Below are 12635 nucleotides of genomic sequence, written 5' to 3'. Positions count from 1 at the left end.
GCACCAATTAAAGGCAACTTTTAAATTCAGTATTCTTGTTTAGGTTTTGATGGGAAAAAATGACATACATTTCTGACTATACAAACATAAAAGCTGCCATGTTAAAATAAGCAGCAGACAGGGCCTGGGTGCTGTGTAAAGTGAAAGTACGGCCGGCCTGGGCAGTGAAAGGGGAGGAGGGAGGAGAAATGCGAGTCAGGGCAGCAGCAGCCTTTGATGTTGCCGCCGGCCGTGCAGTGAATAATTAGGGGAGAAGAAATGCCGGCTGGGGGAAGCAGAGATGTCTGTGGGAGGGAGGCTTTGATGTGCTGGTGGCTTTGATGTGCACGAGCTTTTTCTCGGGCACTGCAGCAAATCGCCGAGATGGTTAAGCTCTGTTTAAGCCACAATGGAGCTCGCCAGCTATGCGCATGCGCATCAGCAGGCGAGCCCTAAAAAGCACACCAGAATTGAGAGGATACAGAATAATGAAAATGGGGGCAATATTGGTCTCCTTTTCACAGCTGACAGCCCAAAAACAGGGTGTTGTGGAGGACTTGGATTCTGGTGGAATCAGAATTTTTAAAAGAGTACATTTTTCATAAACCTTTTTTTTTTATACAACTCTTTTGAACACACTAGCGTATAGTGCCTTGAGAGTGCCACTGCCCTTCTCCTAAGACACAACCTCTGTGAAACAAACCAATTAGAATAACTGTTTGCTGTTTAAAACTAAGTGGGACACGAATGCAGTTTAGTATTCTGGTTATTGCTTGAAGGAAGGATAAGAAACCTGGTTACCTTTGTCTGTACCACTGATTATCTATGTGGATCGGAGAAAATGCATGGAGTGGTATGGTTGACAGGAGACGTGCAGGCTGCTTAAATATTGTAGAGATTGGATTGTCAAGCACTAGGAAACAAGAGTGAATGCTGAATCAAACTAGAAACGCGAACACTTTCACGGCGAACGCGGCTGTGAAAGTGAAACTGAGCACAATCGTGCTACCTGGCCGAGAGGAGACTGATAGGCAGTGAGTGGCGGGGGGCGGGTGTGTGTGTGGTTGTGTGGTTGGGGTTGTGTGTGTGTGGTTGTGTGTGTGTGTGTGGTTGTGGGGGTGTGTGTGTGGTTGTGGGTGTGATTGTGTGGTGGTGTGGTTGTGTGTGGGTGGTTGTGTGTGTGTGCGGTTGTGTGTGTGTGCGGTTGTGTGTGTGTAGTTGTGTGTGTGGTTGTGTGTACGTGTGTGGTTGTGTGTGTGGGTGATTGTGTATGGTTGTGGGTGTAGTTGTTTGTCTCTGTGGTTGTGTGTGTGGTTGTGTATGTGGTTGTGTGTGTGTGGTTGTGTGTGTGGTTGTGTGTGTGTGGTTTGTGTGTGTGGTTTTTGTGTGTGGTTGTGTGTGTGTGTGTGTGTGTGTGTGGTTGTGTGTGTGTGGTTTTGTGTGTGTATGTGGTTTTGTGTGTGTGTGGTTGTGTGTGTAGTTGTGTGTGTGGTCGTGTGTTTGTGTTTGTGTGTGTGTGGTTGTGGTTGTGTGTGTGGTTGTCTGTGGGGGTGTGGTTGTGGTTGTGTGTGTGGTTGTATGTGTGGTCGTGTGTGTGTGGGTGTGGTTGTGTGCTTGTGGTTGTGATTGTGGTTGTGTGTGTGGTTGTGTGTGTGGTTGTGTGTGTGGTTGAGGGTGTGGTTGTGTGTGTGGTTGTGGGTGTGGTGTGTGGTTGTGTTTGGTCAAGTGTAGTTGTGTGTGTGGTTGTGTGTGTGGCTGTGGTTGTGTGTGTGGTTGTGGGTGTGGTTGTGTTTGTGGTAGTGGTTGTGTGTGTGGTTGTGGTTGTGTGTGTGGCTGTGTGTGGCTGTGTGCGTGGTTGTGCGTGTGGTTGTGGGTGTGGATGTGTGTGTGTGTGGTTGTGTGTGTGTGGCTGTGTGTGTGGTTGTGCATGCGGTTGTATGTGTGGGTGTGTGGTTGGGTGTTTGTGTGTGTTGTATTTGTGTGTGGTTTTGTGTGTGTGTGGTTGTGAGTGGTTGTGTGTGTGGTTGTGTGTGTGTGGGTGTGGTTGTGTGTGGTAGTGTGTGTGTGGTAGTGTGTGTGTGGTAGTGTGTGGTAGCGTGTGTGTGGTTGCGTGTGTGGCTGGGTGTGGTTGTGTGTGTGTGTGTGTGTGTGTGGTTGTGTGTGTGTGTGGTTGTATGTGTGGTTGTGTGTGTGGTTGTGTGTGTGGTTGTGTATGTGTAGTTGTGGTGTGTGTGGTTGTGTGTGTTTGGTTGTGTGTGGTTGTGTGCATGGTTGTGTGCGTGTGCGGTTGTGTGTGTGGTTGTGTGTGTGGTTGTGTGTGTGGTTGTGTGTGTGTGTGTGGTTGTGGGTGTGGTTGTGTGTGTGCGGTTGTGCGTGTTTGGTTGTGTGTGTGTGTGTGGTTGTGTGTATGTGGGTGGTTGTGTGTATGTGTGTGGCTGTGTGTGTGTGTGGTTGTATGTGTGGTTGTGTGTGTGTGTGATTGTATGTGTGGTTGTGTGTGTGGTTGTGTGTTTGTGTGTGTGTGTGTGTGTGTGTAGTTGTGTGTGTGACAGTAACACTTAAAGCATATCACTGAGTTTGGGGAAGAGAAAGCACGTTGTAGGTCAAACGAGCGCAGCAAAGCATTGACTCAACAACAAAACTAGATCACTTAGCGAAGACTGAGTGCTGATAATGGATACACACAGCCCTTCATCTTAAGAGTTTGATTGCAGCCAATCTGCACTCAAACCTGCCCCCTCCTTGTGAGTTGCACCCCATATTTCATGAGTTATACCTGCTGCACCCACCATAGCGCTTTGAGATCCAAAGAGCTACATAGGTCTAATCGACTAACCAGACGCCAACATGCTGTGCTTTTAAAGAGAATGTGCCAAAAGTTTCCAGCTTCTTCATCATGTCCTCATGAAAGCGCCAACGAAAGAACTCCCTGAATGGTGCAATGGACATGATGCAGCCGCTGCGATCAGAAATAAACACTGTGAACGTTGTCCAGTTTCACGGTAATATTTCCTTAAAGAGAATGTGCCAAAAGTTTCCAGCTTCTTCATTATGTCCTCATGAAAGCACCAAGGAAAGGACTCCCTGAATGGTGCAACGGACATGATAGTAGAAGGATAGAGGAGGACAAAGGTTTGTATTTATATAGCGCTTGTTGACGCACGCTATTCGGGAAGCCTACAAAGGATTAGTGGTAAATTAATATGGTGAAATATGAAGTAATTTTAGTGGTGGATATTAGTCAGTTACTTGGAGTGAGAAGGATAGCGGTGGGATAAAAGGGGAAGAAAGATTTGCATTCATATAGCGCTGGTTACCCCTGATGGGTGTTGAAGCGCTTTTCTGGCGAGTAGCACGCCACTCCGGAACCCATAAAATATTACTGTTGAAAATTAGTATAGTAAGAAAATATGAAGTAATTTGAGTAGTGGATATGTTATTCAGTTTACTTGGGTAGTATATTAGTATAGTTTAATATGGGATTTGAGAAGTGAATATGTTAGTCTGTTAATTTCGATTGAAAAGGATCATAGAGGGATAAAAGAGTGAAGGATTTTTTTTTTAGGTCTTAGCAGTAGGAGCAGGCTTTTGGATGAGTAAAAAGGAGTTTTGGAGGGGAGGACTCAGAGGGAAGAGTTTAGAAAGGTTTGTTTTAGGGGATCGGTATAGTAAAAGAGGTGTCAGATGATGCAAGGAGGGGTAGAGCAGGAGAGGGTCTAGAAAGGGTTATTTTGGCAATCATAGTAGTGGTATGGGGTTTGGGATAAATGAGAGAGTGGATGCGTATTGTTGAGTATGTTACTCAACTTATGCTTCCCTTTGGAAAACACATTACTTAGAAAATCTGCGTTCATAAAAAATGTATGAGTTTTTACAAATATTCACATTTAGTGGTGAATTAAAGAAGTATAACTTAAATACATTGTCAGAACAACTATATTATTGTCTGAATAAAACATGCAGAATTTCCCCAGTGAACTTAATTTATTGAGGTACCAGTGTGTAACTCATAGAAGCACAGAAACATTGGCAATATCACAATTATGCATAACTTGGAACAGAGGAGGAGCGATTGAGTTGAGCCCAAGCCATGAGGTCGGTTTAACAAAAACAACACTTTTAAAAACATGCACACTGACTAACCTTCCAAAGCGTGGTTCTGGGCACTTTTACTGACTGCCAGCAGTGACATTAAAGCAGAGACACACACTCGTCTCAACACGTCCTCGGAGGCCTTTGCTTCATAACTCTAAGAAGAATAGAAAAAAAACAGATGAAACTGCTTCAACAGCAAAGCGGATGCAGTCCAATGCACTTTTATTTTATTGGTCTTACCTGTGGTAGTGTGAAACAGTAAAAAAAAAATGAAAAGAATTTAAACTCGTATTAAGAAAATGTATTTTTAGCAAGTGAGTAATGGGAGGAATTCCATTTCTTTACGCAACGTAGCAAATGTAACCAAAATAACGGAACAATTCAAGTTGGTAGGTGTCATTGTTTTAATGTTTAGATTCAGTCATCGGATCATTCAATCTACCTTCCATTGGAAGATGAAAGCTCATTTCAATCATACCCGCACACACAGTATCACACAAACTGCAGGATATCTACATATTTGTGCTGGAGAAGGAAGCAACAGTGTCTTGGTTATGTGACCTTAGAAGGGTTAGTATTACGCTGCAAGAATAATATTTACATAATAACAGAATATACAACAACACAAACTACAACATAAATCCACAGAACAAAAGCACAAAGTGATGGTATAGATTGCAAGAACACCTCAAATATACTTTGCATTATCCATTTATGGGTTAGTTTCAAGTTGTAATCTGGAACTCTTTAAATAGAACTTCTTTAATTGTCGACAATACATTGATGCAGAAAACATATTCAAAAAATGCAGAAGAAGGTACCTACCTATCCATTATCAGCTCACCAGTTAAGCAGTGTACTGCCCGACTATACTTCATATGGCCAGGCACACATCCAACAGAAACAAGCATGAGCAAAGCCAACATGTCGGTCTTTAGGATCTAATGCCCATCCCCCAAAAAATACAATGATTTATGCATGTGCAGGCATCATTTCACATGGCTCACCTACAAAACGACCTGGATAATTTTTTTTTAATTATTATTTAGCGCTGCGAGACAGATCGGTAAATAGAAACAATGAACAAGAAGTAGCATAGACATTTTTGCTGTCTGATTATTCCCCCCCCCCCAAAAAAAAACCCCAAAATAATGTTAAAAAAGATTGTCAGGGGAAACAGAGGTGCACGAGAGGGGTGGTAAGCAACAGGTATTGGGCATGTGGTAGCAAAAAGCAGCACCCAAGGGATAGAAAGACAGGAGAGAAGCACACAAGGGAATAGGCCACAAAGCGCGGGGTAGTTTGGCAAGGATGAGAAGCACATGAAAGAGAGCTTGCAACATAAAAGAGACATCAAAATGGAGTGCAGGGCAGAACTTTTCACGGAGTTGAGAAGCCCAAGAGGGAGAGAGTTCGAAAAGTCATCCACCCTCATGGAATGATTTAGCGAAAAGAAGTTCCCTAAAAGTGAGCAATGGACGGATAGAAGTCAACTAAGCCAAAGGATGGTAAAGAGGATATGTGCGGGGGGAGAAACAAACACAATATGGACAAAGAAAGCTATCAAATAAGCAAGCAAGCAAATGAGTGTCAATACCAATGGTATACAACAGGTGTGCCTAAGTACGAGATACTTACCTTCGGTAACGATGTATCTGGTAGACACAATGTCTAGCCACAGATTCCTTAACTTAGAATATCCCCAGGCGTGAGACTGGATAAGAATTTGTTTTTCAGCAGCACCTCTGTGCGCCACACGACCCTGCCCTGACATCTTCCTCGTACTTGACGTCAGCAAGGTCATATAAGTCCCTCCCGGCGCACTGACATCAGTTTTCTTCGGAGAAACATTTCCGCGGCACAGTGCGGAGCCACAAACTAAAAACTGTGAAAGTATGGGAACAGTGTGCGTGGAATTAAAATTCTGTGAATAAAGAAGGGGGAATGGTGGAAGACACCATCCTAAAGGCAGAATAGACACCACCTACATATATAAGTGGAGGCTGTGAGGAAGAGCCCCGCAGGCCAAGCGGAGGCCCCCTTCCGAGTGCAAGAAGGGAAGAACATTACAACAGACAGAAATAGGCTGATAGCGCCATGTGGAACTGTGCTGTCCAGTAAGAACAGAACACAGAAAGAACCACAGTCCACTGTAGGAAAAAAAGAGAAGACTGGCCATTCCCCTTTAAAAACAGAGGTAGGAAACAGAGCACGACCGACCCTCAAAGAGGATGACCCGAGGAGACCAGGACCCTGAGGCAGTAGAGCAGATTGAAGGGAAGGGAACTGGAGAGGAAAACAAACCTTCTAAAGGTACCATATAACAGAAAAGAAGTCTCCCAGCAAAGGTTAACTGTATATTAAAGCACCCAGGGGAGTGCAACAACCTGAAGCCCCTGAAGATAAAACCCAATGGCAACTGAAGAGGCCAGTGGAGAACACCACCAGAAAAGGTCCTCGCAGAACGGGGAGGATGGGTGGGCATTAAGGAATCTGCGGCTAGACAACGTCTCTACCAGAAACATTATTACCGAAGGTAAGTAACTCGTACATCTGATAGAGACATCTAGCCGCAGATTCCTTGACTTAGAATAGATACCACAGCCATACCTTAAAGGGAGGCGGGTCTGCGACAGGCATGTGATTTTGCAACAGGGTAACGAATAAAGGGGGAAAACTGCGGCAGGACAGCCCGACAGCAACCTCAGCAGCTCAAAGAGCAGAAGTCACAGGATAGAAGATATCCGACAACATTCCAGAATGGCGCCACACCATACCAGTATAGAAATGACAGGTAGAGCAGTATGATCCCCAGAAGAGAGATAGAGAGAGAGAGATAGAAGGATTACTCTCCGCTAAATGGCGCATGAAAAGTCCATTAACCCAAGCTTGTAAGGAACTTGAAGAGATGGCACCAGCGCCTAACATACTAGGCTATAACAGGAAGCCGAGAGTGCCGGTGGCAAGAGCCCAAAGGCAAGCCATAACCTGAACAATGGAATGGAAACAGCCAGCAGGATAAAAAGCGCGCCTAGCGCACACCGAACCCCAAAAGGGTAACGAGGTGCAAGAGCATCAACCCCCAACCCGCTGAAGCAGGAATAATATGACGTCGGTAAACGGCAATAGAGATCTTAAAGTGGCTTACAAAGGAACAGAAGAGCGCCAGACCGGGCAGCATGAAGCCAAAGGGAGGTACAACAACAAAATAGACTTGCAGACAGTAATCAGTGACCAGTGCCATCAGAAGAACTGTCGCACAGGCATAGCTTTAATAAGAGTAGGCAATCCGAAGGGAGAGGCAAAAACACAAAGTCAACGAATGGTGGAAAGAATCTCAGAATCCAAGACCAACACTCCAAAAGACACAGACAGCGTCAAACACCAAAAAGGGAGCATTTGACAATTGGAAAATCAATCCAGGAAGTGGAAGCAAAGAGGAACATATGGCAACTTGCAACCAGAGGTGGAGACGCAGGAAGAGGAAAACAAGGCAACCGGTAGGTAGACAAAGTATATGCCAGGCCATACCCAGCACATTAAGGGTAGGTAGGATCCGTTTGCGAAGAGGAGACCATGAAACCTCCAAAAGAGGTGGATAACCATGGCAAAAGCAGATGTCCCAAGGAAAAACATAGAACACCGGACATTTAATCGGTGCATGGAGCCCACATGATCTACAGGCCCAGGTGAGATAAGCAAGTCTATATAATAGCGTACAAGTACCCCACATGGAGAATGTATACCCCAGCCAATGGGGAACACTTCTTAGGGCAATAAGCCAGGCTAAAATAATGCAGCAACAAACCGAACCCATTAACAGAGCTCCGGACCGTAATGACATTACCGAGCTGAGCCACCAGCAGAAAACCACAAACCGAGGACACAGCAACTTGTAGAACACTGCCACAGAAGGCCAACAGGCCACTGAAAGCAAAACACATCCAAGAGATGCAAATAACAGGGTAAACACCCTTGAGCATATAAAAAAGAACATGTAAGGCTCACTGCCTATGCCTATGTGGGATAAGAGACCTCCATAATTGGGCTTAGCCAATCCACACCCAACAGTCTGCAACCACAAGTATCACTGACGCTACGTAACAACTTCGTGGCTTCTGACAGGATAAAATACAATTCCCAGCAGCCCTGGGGATACAAGCGCGGTTTGAGCCAAAACACTGATGCCATCAAAAAACAATAATACAAAATATGCGGAACCATATTCATTTAATTTAAGTACATGACCACCAAACTTCACTCGTAAACAATAGCGTAAAACATATGAAACGTTTTTGATGTAAGGAAGTGTAACATCGGCATGCGCTCCCACGACTACAAACCCCAGCAACCTTAGCGGCCGAATGATATTGATGCATAAAACAGAGGACACCGTACTCGTCAACATCAGGCACATCGATTGGCCGTTGATGAGAACACGATTCGGAGGTGATTGGTTCCACTACCGGTAAGAGAACTAACAACTGCCCCACCGATCAGGCTTGCCTTTTACCGACTCCTCGAAATGGACGTCACTCACTCTGCCCCCCCCTTTTCAATTTTTTAGATACGACTACAACTCCAGAATAGCAAAAGTCAAGCGCTCTAGACCAAGGTAAGCAACGCTGCCTGCCTGTTCCGATCGGCCACACGGCTCTCTCCTTAAGCGATTTTGCACAAAGGTTTCCTGATTATTTTTGTATCGTTGATTTCAGACCGCCGAACAGCGACGGTATTGGACCCACAACAGAGGCGTCCAGCTACTGGCCTAAAGTTCCCATGTAAGTGATCATTGAGCTTGGCGCATCCATATGCATTCTCTCTGACAAATCGCACAAGCACTGACAAATATCTGACGGTACCCCCTCTATCCTTTTTGTCTCTTCAGATTCATTTTTTAAAAAAAACATGTGCCAGCAGAGTTGTCCGGCATTAGACTCTACTTAGAGGTAAGCTGGTGATGTGAAGCGGCGGGTCTAGCCTAGGTATACTCTTTTTCATCAAGGTAATTTTCTGATAAGTTTTCATGTTTCCTTTATTCTATAGTGAGTTTGGTCCTGATGAGAACCGCTTAAACAAAGAGGTTTGAAACGCGTAGACCAGAGGATAAAACCAAACGTTACTTTTTGTTCCAAATGTATATTTTCATCGATTAGAGGATTTATGCAAATAATATTACGTTCATCTAATGTAAAAAGTGTACAGAATTTCGCTTAAGAAAAAGGTTTTTTGTTTAATTTTAATGTTTGGTTTATATCTATATTAATGTATTATTGTGTATGTGTATGAGTGTAGTCTGTGTGAAATGGTGAGTGGGATGTGATTTGTCATGTAATTTGTGAATTGTTGTATAGTATTTGTGGGTTATTGTAAAAAGTACTATATATATATATATATATATATATATATATATATATAAAAAATGGAAAAAGTTTTTGAAAAAATTAAGTGAAAATTCAAAAATAAAAAAGCGATTAATGAGCTTTAAGATGTTTTGATGGCTACTTCGTACATCTTGTACTCATTCAATTCGCTAGAACAGCAGCAGTATTGGCATTTGGTTGTGGTTTGTTGGTTATGTTAAACACAGAGCGCATCTAAAGGCTCACTGCCCATGTGAAACACAGAGAGCATACAAGGGATGCAAAATTAAAAAGTACCACAGAAGACAAGCGTAAAAGAACTAAGTGGGAGGGCGAAAGCCCGCCAGCAGCTGGTGAACCGCTGACTCGGCGTGAGCATCAAAGAGCAAAACTCCATCAAAGGGTAAATTAACCAGACTTTCCTGGATATTTTCAGGGAAGACACTATCTCGCAGCCAAGCGTGACGCCTTAAGGCAACAGAACTCACCACGGCTGGTTCCCAAAAATCTGCAGTATCTAAGGCTGAACGGATTGTGAATTTGGCTAGGTCGCGGCCATCCCGAATGGAGTGAAAGAGATCAGGACGAGCACCTTCGGAGGTGGCAGTAAGCACAGACTCTGCAGTCCCACAGGGCAGAGGTAGCCCGAGCCAAAACACACAGGGTATTTGAGGACCGAAGGGCTGCACTAGTGGATGCAAAGACGTTCCTACTCCAGGATTCAAGCCACCTGGACTCCCGAGAGGGAGGAAGCGTTAGAGGGGGCAGAGAAGGAAAAGCAGTCTGTAACACAGACCCCTGCGCATCAGGGTGCACAAAAAGACAGACCAGATCATGTGGAGCTGGGTGGTGGCGGTGCAAAACCGAACGTGCCACCGGATCACCTAAAGCAGGTCGGACCCAGGTACCCAAGAGGGCATCATAAAGGGAAGCCTCAAAAGGCAAAAGCGGCTCCACATTGCCGGACCCACGGTGGAGGACCTCCAGCAAGGGGTCCACCGACAAGGGGGTAGAGGGGGGTTGTATATTCAATATGCGGGCGGCCGATGAGACCACTCTCAAAAAAGCTGCCCTAGTCTCGGTAGCCCTCCGCGGAGGGGAAAACAGCTCATCAGTGGGGGGAGGGTTGTAGACTGACCCTCCCAAGGCACTGAGGCTAAGCCCAATGCCCCATGGAAGGGAGCCCCATGGAAAAATGAGGATCCTGACGGGGCTCCTGGGGAGGCGAACAGCTTGCCGGATCTGGGAGCTCCTGAGGAGGCTCCACAAATTTCAAGAGAGGCACTGGTAGCACTAGCTCCGGCGATGCCGGGCGGGAGGACAGCGCTGAACCCTCTGCAGAGGCCTCTATAGTAGAATCCAGAACTCGGCGTCGACACAGCGTTGGAACGACATATGTCGGTGCCGATTGTGCCCCTCAGACGCCGACTCAACAGCCTCCAGCTTCGAGTCGCTATGACAAGCTCCCCCTCTGAAGAATCTTTCGCCACTGGCTCCGCCTCATCCAGAGCAAGCTCTGATTCCGGAGAAAGGAGCGGAGGCGGAGCCGAGCCTCAATGCCGGGACGGCACCGACCACAGCTCTGGACCGGCGGCCGCCTGCCCAGAAGGCTGGGGTGTGCTCAAGTTAGGGCTATGAGCATGGGCAACCACCTGTGGCGCCAAAGGGAGCCCCGCGGGGCTATGCAGCGCGGCAGAGGCGCTGTGGGACGAAGGGGGACCCAGGTGGGCCGCACCCTAACAACCCCACGTGGAGCATAGAGGGGGACCCAGCCTGGCCGTGCCCTAACGACACCAAATCTCCGATGTTGATGGGAGGCAAGGGCTGAATTACCGCTGGGCGAACCCGCCGGCGAGTCAGTCGGAGACCCCACAAGAAGCGGAGGGCCCGAGGATGCCCCAGGAACGGGAGAGGACCCAAGGCAGGCCTGCAAGGCCGTAGCATAAGCCTCCATTTGGGCCTGTGTCGCCCCCACACCCGGACAGGGCGGATAGAGGGAGGGCTACCGTCGGGAGCGCACGTCCGGAAACTGGAGCCCCTGACAACAGAAGAAGAGCCTCGACTTACTAAGTGGAGAACGATGGCCCCGATCCCCAGAGTGCAATCAATGTTGGAAATGGAGAGTAGAGGGACCTGCAGACGACGACGAGGCCGGGGGGGGGGGTGAGACGACTTTGACGGGGACAGCTGTGCCGAGTAAAGCTTCGTACGGCGCTCCCGCCGAGACTTCGGTTTCAGATGTTGGCAGACTTCACAGTCCGTGGAGTCATGGTGCTCGCCCAGACACCACATACAAATAAGATGCAGGTCTGTCACAGACATTTGCCGCAAACAAGAATTACAAGATTTAAAGCCCGAAGGCATCGCACACTGTTCTCGGCACGAAGCGTCGAAAATGGGGCCTGAAAACAGACCAGAGGAGCTCACTCCGGATCCGCGTTGCATGTGGAAAAAAAGGAAACTGTCGTCAGCGCGCCGGGAGGGACTTCTATGACCTCGCTCACGTCACGTATAAGGACGATGTCAGGGCGGAGTGCTGCTGCAAAAAAATTCCGGATCCAGTCTCACGCCTGGGGATATTCTAAGTTAAGAAATCTGCGGCTAGATGTCTCTATCAGATAACCCATTCAAAAGTTCTTGGTAAGAATAGATCTTTTTTGTGCTGGTAGGTTAGACCTAAAAATAGGGTCAAGCGATACATAGAACTTTACCCGAGCTTCTACACTCAATGCCTTAGTAATATGCCCTGATCTATGACATAAGCAGCAGCGTGCTACAAGGTACTCCGCTTTTGTTGCTGACTAATTTGAAATAAGATTTACGGGTAAAATACATTTATGTGAATTTCTAACTACACAGAATACATGAGCAACAAGAATATTGTATGCATTGTGATGTAAATCAATGTGAAAACCTTCTCTGTGGTAAAATGTACATAAGCCTACTGTTTTCCGGTACTGAACTCCAACATTATAATAAAATGGCATACATGTTTCCTGGTTAGCAATTGTTTCTTACTTTTAAGCAGAGCTAAACAAATTCTTCCTTTTAATTTTTGAGTGGGTGTGAATTTTCTGGATTAAAAACAGCTTTTTGATGGATACTTATAACTGCAGATTCCTGACCTTTATAATATCCCCAGGTGACAGACTGGACCTGGAGATCTTTCACAGAAGTGCTCCAGCGAAATAGCAGGTG

At 46.2% G+C, this 12635-nt stretch overlaps 1 protein-coding gene across 3 annotated transcripts in view; it reads right to left on the bottom strand.

Annotated features, from left to right (window-relative positions):
* Positions 1–12635, bottom strand: part of RTTN (rotatin) — an 891871-nt gene that overhangs the window by 171431 nt on the left and 707805 nt on the right. For all 3 annotated transcript variants that reach the window (XM_078687523.1, XM_078687524.1, XM_078687525.1), the window contains one exon: positions 4123–4228. In XM_078687523.1, the coding sequence (XP_078543649.1) occupies positions 4123–4228 (106 nt within the window). The remainder of the gene's footprint in view (positions 1–4122; positions 4229–12635) is intronic.

Source organism: Lissotriton helveticus, chromosome 4_1, assembly GCF_964261635.1.
Source record: "Lissotriton helveticus chromosome 4_1, aLisHel1.1, whole genome shotgun sequence".
NCBI classification, from domain to species: Eukaryota; Metazoa; Chordata; class Amphibia; order Caudata; family Salamandridae; genus Lissotriton; species Lissotriton helveticus.
The sequence above is the reverse complement of the archived record's forward strand: the minus strand, read 5'-3'. Positions and strand labels throughout refer to the sequence as shown.